Genomic DNA, 12277 nt, shown 5'->3' with positions numbered 1-12277 from the left:
CCACGCGGAATAAATAGTAAAAAATTTCAGACTGCAAGGAATACACCAATACACGTCTTTGAACAGGAAATCTAAAGGGGATTGTTTAAAGAAATGTACTTTCCACGTTTGACCACTTGTAGCACTGCGATTTAAACGCCTATTGTCTGCCCAGTAAATATACTACCAGGGGCTGGAGACATGTAATAGGTCTCAGGCTTTTATCCAAGATTCATTCTTGGGAATGAAAAAAATGCAAATTATTATCAACTATCATTTTAAACGGTTGTTGTTAACTATGGGGAACTTAGCGTTAAGTTCATCATAACACTAGTAACATAATCCATCTATAAAAGCACTCGTAGGGGCGGGCTGGATGCGGGATTACTAATACTTAGATCAATCGACAGGTGTAAGAGCTATGGAATAAGGTGGATGTTGTTGTGGAACGTTGTATTTGTATCAAAATAGCCCTCTAGTCAAAAAAATAAGTTAAATAAAGTTAAATATCTGTTAATTCAAGGAAATAATCATTTTCCCTTAAAATAACCTCACTGGAAAGATTCAGAAAGTGACATTTCGATGTGGGATTTCCTTCTTTTGCGTTGATCCAGGAAGATGGGGGGTGGAGAAAGCTTGTCATTTATATTAGAGTTAGAACTCAAACTTGCAAAACTTAGAGATATGCTTGCGGACGAACTTGGAAAATTAGGAGATGCAATACTACTTTGAACCTCTGTTGGGGAAGAATCTGATATTTTGACGTCCTTGTCAAAGAAGGATTCCGTTGCTGAATCCAATTCAGTACTAATGTATTTCTCTAGACTGTAGACATGAGTCGGTATAGCGGTGAAGGATGAACGTGACCTAGTTCTACACATAGTTTCATCTAAAGGATTGCCGTCGTTTGCAGAATGAGTAACAATACTGCCTGTGGTAGTATTGTTACCATCCAAAAAGCTCTGCCTTGTCGTTTGTCTGGATAGTTGTAGCATGATACTGTTCGTCCTCGGTCTATTGATCGCCAGTTCCTCTAAATCAAAAGCGCTTCTCGAGTGTGACCTTACTGGCTTTAGGCGGTGGCACCGAGAACAAATCTGTGATTTCTTATTAGTACTTGTGGTGCCGCAACTTGCAGTACGCGAAGTCCCTATTTTCCTCATATTGCCACTCCCTTGCCCCTGTAAACCTCCTCCACCAGCTTTGCTATCTAAACATGAGTTAACAGCCCCATTATGACGCCCCTTTCGATGTTTATGCTTCTCTACCTCTTTTAGAGGATCTAATTCTTCTTCAATGTCGCTTTTATCCTCATCCGAGGTATCCGAATACCACACATCAGAACACTGGTCCTCCACAGATCGCTCAAAAATCTTCATCCCATTCTTACATTGGCATATTTCATTTCCTGCTTGTTGTTGGTGTTGATACTGCTGCTGTCTTTGGTTTTCTGGTTGTTGCTGTTGTACTTGTTGTGCTGGACGTTGCTGCTGTGGTGACTGCAGACGAAAACCTTGCAATGAGTCCTGAATCTTCTGGGTATTGGGAACCATAGTAAATACGCTATTTAGAGAAGTACCACTTTGATCAAAAGACATTTGTTAACGACTAATATTCTTTGTAATGCTTCCTGTATATATATAATATACGCCCCAAAACCATGTATATAATGTTTAGGTGTGATGTTAGACCATTGGTTACCATTTTTTTTCGGTGATTTGTGTCCGTTGAAGCTTACTCCACAGTTTAGCGGAGTGAAAAGCATCAATGAATTGCTTTGGATTAACTAATGAACCTATTGTTTGAGGAGTTCAATGTGGTAACGACAGCGCTTGTCTCCATTCTGAATATGATTTATCCTTGGGTGCATTCTTTTAGATGGATTTAATCGGGAGATAGGTGTGTAGCTGTAGCAGCTTCAAAATGGGACAGATGAGTATGTTACAGTAGGCTATTTACTTAGTATAAATCTTAGCGCGACTTGTAGTTTATTCTATCCATAGAAAGCACAGTGCCAGATAATAAGAAACAACAGTTTGTAGGGGGGGGGGGGGGGGGGTGATGTAGATCCAGGGAGACAGTTTGCATGTGTCAAGCCTAATGCTTCTTGGTTTTCCTTTTCTTGACGACAACGCCTAGGGAGTTTGATGTGTGTTTTTTCTTAACCTGTATCTTCGTGGGGATAAGAGTTTGGGGCGACTTCGTTTCTTTAGTGGATGATTCTAATGATTTTTCTGGTTCTTTAGGCTCTTGGTCTTCGTATTGGCGGAAGGCTTGTGCAGTTAAGTCATCGAGATTGTCCTGTTCTTCGTCAACTTTTGAAGGTTCTGAGAGCATGTCAAGAGCAGCTGCTCTTTTCATGCGCAGCAGGTTGTTTTTCTGCAAGGCCTCAATAGCCTCGTCATCCGCCTGTTCCTGTTGTAGTTTTGCAAGGCGCTCTTCCAAGTGCTCCAATCTGTCCTTCCCTTTTTGTTCTTCTGTGAGGTTTTGTTCTTCTTCTTCCTTTAGCAACCGTTCTAGAGTCTCTTCTGTAGACTCATCTGGTTTAATTTGAGAGTTATTATTCTCCTTGGTATAGTTACGCACACCACCAACCTCCATGGTGTAGTCACCTCGGTTGGGATCAGTTTTAAAGGAAATCATACTATTGCAGCGAGGACACTTGATGCTTAACCGGTATATTTTAATGGTTTCCAAATACTTTTCCGGAAGCACCTCTTTCTTCCCATTGAACTTTCTAAACTTGGGAATGTACTCTGAACATTTTAAACATCGTATGCTGAAAGGCGTCATTAATCTGATGGTAACACTGTCTTGCCGCATCGTTTTTAGCTTCTTGGAAAGCTGTCGCACCTGCTTCTCCGCCTTCTGCGGATCATAATCCGGTGGGTAGTATTTGTTGATAACCTTCCTCTCTGACATTGTGTTCTATTGATCCTTTTATTCGGTAACTTGGGGGGGGGGGGTATATATATTATTTCCAATCCTCACTTACTGTTTCATCATCGGGCATGGTGATGATGACGAACTTCTGCCTGAGAGCAGGCGAGCACTTTTACAAAAAACCTAAAACGTGACAAATCTCAGAAAAAAAGAAAACGTCAATTAAAAAGAACTAAAATATATAATTTATAATACCATAAAGGTGGCATAATAATTAGATCTCACAACTATGGTGCATCGTGAACAAGTATCGCCAGCCTTTTTTTAATTTGAAGCAGGCTTGTCTCGCCATTTTCGTATCACAAACATATAACATTTCCATGATTATCGCCAGCTGGCCAGTAGCACTGTAACTTTTCATATCAGAATCATAGCAACAAGGCAAGGGCAAACATAGCACCAGACCCAAGACCGGCGATAACTCTGGCCGCACCGTTAACCGTTTGAACAGGCACACTGGATGTGGATGAGGCCGAACTAGCTGGCGCGGACGACGAATGGCTGCCACTGGATGTTGGAGCACTGGATGCTGGAGCGCTCGATGGTTCAGTGGTGATAACTGGAACGGTGGTTGGGTAGGTTGTCTCGATTTTGGTACATTTCCCACTGTCGTTGCAGGAAGTAATGGTCTTTGTAACGGTAGTGTGCACACCCACAGTGGTGTTCACACCTGGAGCTGGAACAGAGGTAGTACCCACGGACGCTGTGCTGCTAAAAGTAGTAGTCGAGTTGGAGCCCGTAGAACCTGGAATGAAATCAGGAGCGGTACCATTAGTAGACTGAGCACGGACAGCAACATCAACAGATCCATCAATCGACGTGTTGTAAGCCAAAGCAAACTTGTTATTCCCCTTAGGAGCAGCACTGAAAAGCTCTTGATTCAGGTATCGGAGGTGTCCTCCAACGATAGTAAACCCAACAGAGCCTTCCTGCTCGGAACCCTCCTCCACGTCGCCATCTTCCTCTACAACCGCATACGTACCGTCGGACAACAACAACTTACCGGCATCTGTAACAACACCTGACAAAGACTTCGAACTAGAACCAACGAACAAATCTTTATCTTCAGCATACACAGAAGCATACTGGAAACGCGAACCAGAATGAATCATCAACAACCCAAACGATTCAGAATCGCCCATAACTGACTTCAATAACGCACCAATGCATAAAATACTTCCACTAGTTATTCTCATTATTTGTAATTTTTATTGTTCTTCCTCTTTTAATAAACGATAGACTCGGATTTCCGTATGGCTTTGGTATCAGATGCCTAAGATCAAGTCTAACAAGCCGTTAACTACTTCTAAGCAAACTAAACTGCCGATATATATATATATAATTTTTTTCTTTTATTCCATAACTTGCAGTCTATAGAAAAAACCATCCCATTTTTCTAGCAAAGAACCCATTGCGAGTAAAGAGTTTGTTCTCTAAATAGAAGCATTTGCCCCATCCAGCTCTGACCGCTCAACTCGAGTATGCAGATCATGTGCCTACATTCCCACGTTATACTGCCACGAAGACAGCCAAGGAAGGGGCAAAACGTATGACTATATTTAGATACTAATATGACGCGATGTCGTCTTTTACATACTTGAAATATGCATGCCGTTGGATTTTCCGTTAAGGCGATTTTCAAATGCCCTCGAAGAGATCTAGGCAATGCTTAAAACGCAAACGGAGACAGCCGGGCGATGGACCATGCAGCAGGCAAATCACGAAGTTCGAAGGATATCGTGCGGTGTCAGGCCGTAAGGTTTGATCGATATATTGCAGAGACGTACGGTGTTGACCTCCCCCAGAGCTAATAAGTTTAGCAACGATATTTTTGGAGCCTTTATTCATATTGATTCATGTATAGATTTTTTAGAGGGTCTTTTTTATATACTTGATACGTAGGTTTTGAAAGGCACTGTCAGTCAGTAAGCATATGTTTTATAGCGCAGGATGATCGTTTTAGATCCCGCGGAGGTAGGACGACGACGGGGATGGCATGATGTTGGCGGATCAGCAGTTTCGTCATGTGAGTAGAGAATTTTTCTATGTATGAGTTGGTGGGTTGGCGTAAATTGGCGTGAAGTCTTCGATAACGTTACCATCCTTTAGCTGAGCGCGCAAGAAAATTGGGATGGCATTTTCAGCTGATTCGCTACTGATGACGTATTGTCCAGGGCCCGCTGGAACAGCATAGAAGCTGTTGGCCCCTTTGTAGGTTAGTACGGTATTGGCGATGGCGAAACTCAAACCAAAAGTAGGTGGCTCTGTGGGCTTGCTTATCAAGTCGTCCGCAATGAGTAGCTTGCCATCGGTAGCAATGCTGATGTAGGAATCATCGCCATATCTCACAGAACCAAATTCTGTAACTGTAAACGGCTTACCTCCGTCTCCGCCCAAGTAGAAGTATCCATCTTTTTCCGTTAAAGGTTTGTATTGAATGTCACTGCCATGGTGCAACACTATTGGGTAGAAGGCTTGGCTGTCAGCAAAAAACGGAGCCAACTATGGAAAGAGCGGTGACAATGGAGCCAAGAATCATGTTTCTCATTTTGCGATATCTTTTTTTATGGTATATAGTTCTGTGTCTCAACAAACTATGTTAGTGATATAGTAGCGGCTTTGATAATGAGCCAAGACAAGTAGAATCGTTATTTGAATATCCAGCCTCCTTTTATATATTTTTAATTTTACCTGATTCTATACAAGAATGGTAAAGGATTCTCATCGGATTCTATTCATGCTACTTCCTTGATCGAACTAATGACAAATACACGATGCGATTATACCTTTTGCTACCCCAAAACCATGGGCTCCAGCTTCTGATGTTAGACCCATTGTAACTAATAATAGCTTCAAACAGTACATATTAGATTTTTTTATCTAAAAATGATTTATAATGGTTTCCAATTATAAACAGCTTGATGTCCGCTTAATAGAGAATTAAGGTTCCGATATATGACCGTGCCACCTTGAGGGGGAAAGATAATCCATAATTAAGCTGCAATATCGTATGGAGTGGTTAATCGGTCAAATCCTGGGTTAAAGGCACGTGCATGCATGCAGATCCTATATACAAATACAATTGATGGTGACAGGTGAGGAAGATGCCCGCAGGGTGGACTTCGTGCAAGCGATGCCCTGCTCGTACGGAGAGTAAAAATATAAGCCCTGTACGGGGCTCGAACCCGTAACCTTATGATTAAGAGTCATACGCGCTACCGATTGCGCCAACAAGGCTCCTTATACCTGTGGACGGGAGATACTCTAGGTGGTAATAGTCAATGAATTGGTATCACATGATCATTTAAAGAGGAAAATTTTGTCTAAAAAAAGAAATTTTTCCATATTTGATTGTATCATCTCATCACTAAAAATTTTCTTATTTTTAAAAATCATTGAAGTTTATAGATACACATTGATTGATTGAAGCAGTATCTTGTGAATATTATCTTATATTGGGAAAGGCTCTTGTATCAAGATGAGCGTTACTGAAACCCTTTCTGCTAATAGAACTGCTCATTTTCGTACTCTGGAACGTGAGTCTCGGTTCATCAATCCCCCGAAGGATAAGTCTGCCTTCCCACTGTTGCAAGAAGCAGTCCAACCTCACATTGGTTCATTCAATGCGTTGACAGCAGGAGTAAATGATGGTCTTTTGAATCAGGGAGTTCGTGATATTGGAACAAAGGTATTATTTGATGGTAAAGCAAGCTCTGAAAACCCGAACTACCTGGGTAACAAGCTAGCTTTAAACATTGAGCAGGTGTCTATTACTAAACCATTATCAAATGACGGTGTATCATCTGCTGTTGAAAGGAAAGTGTTTCCCTCTGAATGTAGGCAGCGATTGGCGTCATACAAGGGCAAGCTGCTGCTGAAATTGAATTGGGTTGTTAATGATGGGGAGGAGACATACACAGAGGTAAGGGACTGTGGCTCGTTGCCAATTATGTTGCAGAGCAACAGATGCCATCTGGACAAGCTTTCGCCATACGAATTAGTTGAGCATAAAGAGGAATCTGATGAAATGGGGGGATACTTTATTGTTAATGGTATTGAAAAGTTAATTAGAATGTTGATTGTACAACGTAGAAACCATCCGATGGCAATAATTAGGCCATCATTTGCTAATAGGGGAGCATCCTATTCTCCTTATGGTGTGCAGATTAGGTCGGTTAGACCAGATCAGACGTCCCAAACAAATGTTTTGCATTACTTGAACGACGGTCAAGTTACTTTTAGATTTTCTTGGAGAAAAAATGAATACTTGGTTCCTGTTGTGATGATCTTAAAGGCCCTTAATGATATGAGTGATAGAGAAATATTTGATGGTATTGTTGGTGCTGATACGTCCAATTCATTTTTAACAGATAGATTGGAACTTTTGTTGCGTAGTTTCAAAAAGAGATATCCTCATTTACAAAACTGTAGGCAAGTTCTGCAATATTTGGGGGATAAGTTTCGCGTTGTGTTCCAGGCATCTCTGGATATGACTGACTACGAAGTCGGGAAAGAATTCCTTAAACGAATTGTTTTAGTTCATTTGGGTAAGGATAATATCGATAAGTCGAGGATGCTGATGTTCATGATCAGAAAATTATATTGTTTAGTTGCAGGCGAGTGTTCACCGGATAATCCTGACGCCACGCAACATCAGGAAGTATTGTTAGGTGGTTTCTTATATGGTATGATTATTAAGGAAAAAATTGAGGAATACTTGCAGAATATTAGACTTCAAATCCAATCTGATGTCAATCGTGGTATTGCCGTTAACTTCAAAGATCGCAAGTACATGAGCAGAGTTCTCATGAGGGTAAACGAAAATATTGGTGCTAAGCTACAATACTTTTTATCCACAGGTAATTTGGTTTCCCAATCTGGTTTAGATTTACAACAAGTTTCTGGTTATACTGTTGTTGCAGAAAAGATTAATTTTTACCGTTTTATATCACATTTCAGAATGGTTCACAGAGGTTCATTTTTTGCACAATTAAAGACTACCACAGTCAGAAAATTGTTGCCTGAATCTTGGGGTTTCTTATGTCCTGTTCACACACCAGATGGTTCTCCGTGTGGATTATTGAATCATTTTGCTCATAAGTGTAAAATTTCTACCACACAGACTGATGTCTCTAAAATTCCTTCGATATTGTATGCGCTTGGTGTTTCTCCAGCCTCAAATGTTTCTGCCGCTGGTCCTTCCATGTGTTGTATTCAGTTAGATGGTAAAATTATTGGCTGGTGCTCTCACGAACAAGGTAGGATTGTAGCAGATACTCTTAGATTTTGGAAAGTCGAAGGCAAAACTCCAGGTTTGTCAGTGGACTTAGAAGTTGGATATGTCCCACCCTCTTCTCGTGGTCAATATCCAGGATTGTATATTTTTGGTGGTCATTCCAGAATGATGCGTCCGGTTCGTTACTTACCACTAGATAAAGAAGACATTGTTGGTCCATTTGAGCAAGTCTACATGAACATCGCTGTTACGCCTCAAGAGATACAGAATAATGTTCACACTCACGTAGAGTTTTCACCTACCAATATTCTCTCTATTTTGGCAAATTTAACCCCATTTTCTGACTTCAACCAGTCGCCAAGAAATATGTATCAATGCCAGATGGGTAAGCAAACTATGGGTACTCCTGGTGTGCCTCTATGCCATCGTTCTGATAATAAATTATACCGGCTACAAACCGGACAAACTCCCATTGTTAAGGCTAAGTTATACGATGATTATGGTATGGATGACTTCCCTAACGGCACCAACGCTGTCGTAGCAGTTATTTCATATACTGGTTACGATATGGATGACGCAATGATCATTAATAAGTCAGCAGATGAAAGGGGTTTTGCATATGGTACGGTTTACAAGACAGAGAAAGTTGATTTATCCATGAATAGAAGCCGTGGTGATCCAATTACCCAGCATTTTGGTTTTGGTAATGACGAGTGGCCAAAAGAATGGCTTGAAAAATTGGATGATGACGGTATGCCAATTTTAGGAACATATGTCGAAGAAGGAGATCCTATTTGTGCCTATTTTGATGATACGTTAAATAAGACGAAGATCAAGACATACCATTCTAGTGAACCGGCTTATATTGAAGAGGTAAACTTAATTGGTGACGAATCCAACAAATTTCAAGAATTGCAGTGTGTGACTATTAAATATCGCGTTAGGAGAATTCCTCAAATTGGTGATAAATTTTCTTCCAGGCACGGTCAGAAAGGTGTGTGCTCCAGAAAATGGCCAACGATCGATATGCCCTTCACTGAGACGGGTATGCAACCCGATGTCATTATCAACCCCCATGCTTTCCCTTCGCGTATGACTATTGGTATGTTTGTCGAATCGCTAGCTGGTAAAGCGGGTGCTTTGCATGGAATTGCTCAAGATTCCACCCCATGGACTTTCAACGAAAGTGACACTCCGGCAGACTACTTTGGTGATCAATTGTTAAAGGCTGGTTATAACTATCATGGGAATGAACCCATGTATTCGGGTGTGACTGGCGAGGAATTAAGAGCTGATATCTACATTGGCGTGGTCTACTATCAAAGATTGCGTCACATGGTTAACGACAAGTTTCAGGTTCGTTCTACGGGCCCTGTTAATAGTTTAACTATGCAACCAGTTAAAGGTAGAAAGAGGCATGGTGGTATTCGTGTTGGTGAGATGGAAAGAGACGCTTTGATCGGTCACGGTACATCCTTCTTGCTTCAAGATCGTCTACTGAATTCCTCTGATTACAGTCAATCCGCCGTTTGTCGTGAATGTGGCTCTATTTTGACCACACAATCAAGCGTCCCAAGAATTGGTTCTATGTCCACTATTCGCTGTCGTCGTTGTGCTGTTACGTTTGACGACGCCAAGAAAATGCTTTCCCAATATGAAGATGATTCCGTGTTTATTGATGATTCACACATCTGGGAAGACGGTCAAGGTAACAAATTTGTTGGTGGTAGTAACACTACAACTGTCGCAATTCCATTTGTACTTAAATATCTGGACTCTGAGTTGGCAGCTATGGGTATTAGGTTACGCTACAACATTGAACCAAAATAGATAGAGTTTGAATAGTCAAAAAATCCGTCATTTAACATTCCTGTATAACTGTACCATACTGTATATATAAAAAATAAATAAATAAATCTAAATCATGTTATAAGTTTCTATTACTTAGCTCCTGTTGTATGTTTTAATATTTCAATTTGATGCACGAATACTCGATGCCACATTTAAAAGACAAAACCGTAATTTTCCTAAAAATTAATAGCACCGTTTATTCCATAATCTTGAGATTGAAATCAAAAGATATTCCAGTCATATCTCCCCAATATTGATGAAATGTCAATTAATATTCAGAAAAGTTCTGATAACTGCATTATATCAGGTTATAAAGTCACTGATACTTCTAAATATATCATCTTTGCGGAATTAAGCATTTCTGGTCCAGTTAAAAGTTCCCTTAAATTACATATCGTTGAAAAGGAAAAGACATTAAAATTTGAAATTTCATTGAATATAGGGCTTTATGATGAAGTTGATTATAGCGTTTTAAACCACTTTGAGATTATAGATGCTCCTATCCTCTCTAAAAACAAAATTGAAAAGAAAAGTGTATTGGTAATAAATACTGGCAATGGTATTCAGATTATAAGCCTTGAACAGCTCTTTGGATTCCGGGATACCGAGAGTGAAGTCCAAAAATGGTACCTAGATCAAAATGCTGATCGAATAATGAGTTTTGTGTCAAAAGCTACATCAACCGGTTTTATAGAAATCTGGTTTTGCACCAAGTTAGGCAAAATTTTGAGTGTTAGATATTCGTTGATACATGAGAATTTTACCTCCCATAGGCAGTTACTAGGATCTTCGAATGATACATTAAATTATATGTCTGCGGGATACAGGGAAAATTCCCAGTGGGAAGATAAAATTGGTCCTTTGAAGCATGTTGCGGTAGCGTGTTTTGACAATAATATATATTGGCTGTCGAATGGTAATATTGAAAAGCAAAGCATTCTACAATATATGGATAACAATGAAGAGCATACATTAATTAGCGTAGAGTTTGCGATAGTCAAGCAATTTAGTACTACATCTATTATTTACTTTTGTGGGCAGATCATGAATCTTGGATGTGTACTTTACAAAAGAAGTACTAGAGGTGATTGGAATCTTGTGCATGTATTCGAAAGGGCCGCATCGAGAACGGAATGTTCTCCGCTGATTAATTGCCAAGTTCATTTTGACGGTAATTCCATACTTACTATAGTATCAGGGAGTGAATGTGGAAAGTTGTATGTTTGGAAATACGACTATAAACTGGAGATGGAAATAGGTAGTAACTGCATAGAAGTTGCCCGGGAGCATGACATAATTCACAATATACAGCTCCTAAGCGATTCAAAAATATACTTCCTGTGCAATAGACAGGAGTTGAACTATGTAGATGTTTAGTAACCTTCGAAGAGTGCGTCTATCTGCTTCACAACATCAATATGCAAGATATCACCTGTCCTAGTGATTAGCGATCCTTTTTTAAATAGTTCCGGTTCATTATTGTAATTAATGCCACATTCACTGAATAAAATCTCATGTTTATCACGGGATAATGTGCCACATAGCTTATTCTCTGCCTCCACTGCTGTTAGATTGCATTTAATAATAAGGTTCCAAAAAACGGTATTGTAGAGGTTATTAATGTGCGTGTCAACAAACCGCCAGCACAAATAGTCCTTAACAGTTTGAAGATTAGGATAAGACACACATCTAGAATCAAAACATGGTAGACATTTATTATTCAGAGGCATATCTACAAAAAACTTTCCCCATAGTGCAACATAATTAGCGGTGAACAAAGAAACGAACAACGAACATAGCTTATCTTTTCGTCTATTAAATAACACACTATCATGTTTAAAAACAAATGAATATTCATCACTTTCCCCGTAGGCCAGGATTATGTCATTAGAATATTTAAGAACCACATTCTTTGCACATGCATTCATCAACTTCAATGCCCGTGTATCATTAGGCTTTTCAAAATCATAGTAGTCAGAAAACTCATGAAATTTCTTACCATCAATTCTAACCACTGTATAGGTTTGAGGAAGAAGTGTATCATGAGACTCAAACCCTCTCACATATTCAAATCTGGATTTGGCCATCTTGGTTGAACCTATTCGATACCCAAAACTACATAAAATACTGGCAGAGAGAGCTCATCGCGACCAGTCTTTTTAATACAAAAAATGCCCTGTTAACGTCAGTTATGCTAACTAACACATGGAAACAAGGTTTATAACCACAAGCTAAACCATTGAATATCCAGGATTCAAACAAAAGGTA

General features: G+C 39.8%; 6 protein-coding genes and 1 non-coding gene across 7 annotated transcripts; 2 read left to right on the top strand and 5 right to left on the bottom strand.

The window, feature by feature from the left end:
* Window positions 1–530: 530 nt before the first annotated feature.
* Window positions 531–1577, bottom strand: Ecym_2425 (uncharacterized protein; the record flags this gene model as incomplete). The annotated part of the gene is made up of 1 exon (XM_003644925.1): window positions 531–1577. The coding sequence occupies one exon, from the start codon at window positions 1575–1577 to the stop codon at window positions 531–533; it is 1047 nt and encodes a 348-aa protein (XP_003644973.1).
* Window positions 1578–2076: 499 nt separating this feature from the next.
* On the bottom strand, window positions 2077–2901 carry YJU2 (mRNA splicing protein YJU2; the record flags this gene model as incomplete). Its single annotated transcript, XM_003644924.1, has 1 exon — window positions 2077–2901. The coding sequence occupies one exon, from the start codon at window positions 2899–2901 to the stop codon at window positions 2077–2079; it is 825 nt and encodes a 274-aa protein (XP_003644972.1).
* Window positions 2902–3290: 389 nt separating this feature from the next.
* CWP1 (Cwp1p) lies at window positions 3291–4118 on the bottom strand (the record flags this gene model as incomplete). The annotated part of the gene is made up of 1 exon (XM_003644923.1): window positions 3291–4118. One exon carries the CDS (start codon window positions 4116–4118, stop codon window positions 3291–3293), a length of 828 nt encoding a protein of 275 aa, XP_003644971.1.
* Window positions 4119–6086: 1968 nt separating this feature from the next.
* Ecym_2422 lies at window positions 6087–6159 on the bottom strand. Its single transcript has one exon. It is a non-coding gene; the product is annotated as a tRNA-Lys (tRNA).
* A 241-nt stretch (window positions 6160–6400) lies between these two features.
* On the top strand, window positions 6401–9988 carry RPA135 (DNA-directed RNA polymerase I core subunit RPA135; the record flags this gene model as incomplete). The annotated part of the gene is made up of 1 exon (XM_003644922.1): window positions 6401–9988. The coding sequence occupies one exon, from the start codon at window positions 6401–6403 to the stop codon at window positions 9986–9988; it is 3588 nt and encodes a 1195-aa protein (XP_003644970.1).
* A 282-nt stretch (window positions 9989–10270) lies between these two features.
* On the top strand, window positions 10271–11386 carry Ecym_2420 (uncharacterized protein; the record flags this gene model as incomplete). Its single annotated transcript, XM_003644921.1, has 1 exon — window positions 10271–11386. The coding sequence occupies one exon, from the start codon at window positions 10271–10273 to the stop codon at window positions 11384–11386; it is 1116 nt and encodes a 371-aa protein (XP_003644969.1).
* THG1 (tRNA guanylyltransferase) lies at window positions 11383–12096 on the bottom strand (the record flags this gene model as incomplete). The annotated part of the gene is made up of 1 exon (XM_003644920.1): window positions 11383–12096. One exon carries the CDS (start codon window positions 12094–12096, stop codon window positions 11383–11385), a length of 714 nt encoding a protein of 237 aa, XP_003644968.1.
* Window positions 12097–12277: the final 181 nt, after the last annotated feature.

The sequence above is a fragment of the Eremothecium cymbalariae genome, chromosome 2 (genome assembly GCF_000235365.1).
Source record: "Eremothecium cymbalariae DBVPG#7215 chromosome 2, complete sequence".
In the NCBI taxonomy this organism is placed as follows: domain Eukaryota; kingdom Fungi; phylum Ascomycota; class Saccharomycetes; order Saccharomycetales; family Saccharomycetaceae; genus Eremothecium; species Eremothecium cymbalariae.
This window is presented reverse-complemented; position numbering and strand designations above follow the sequence as displayed.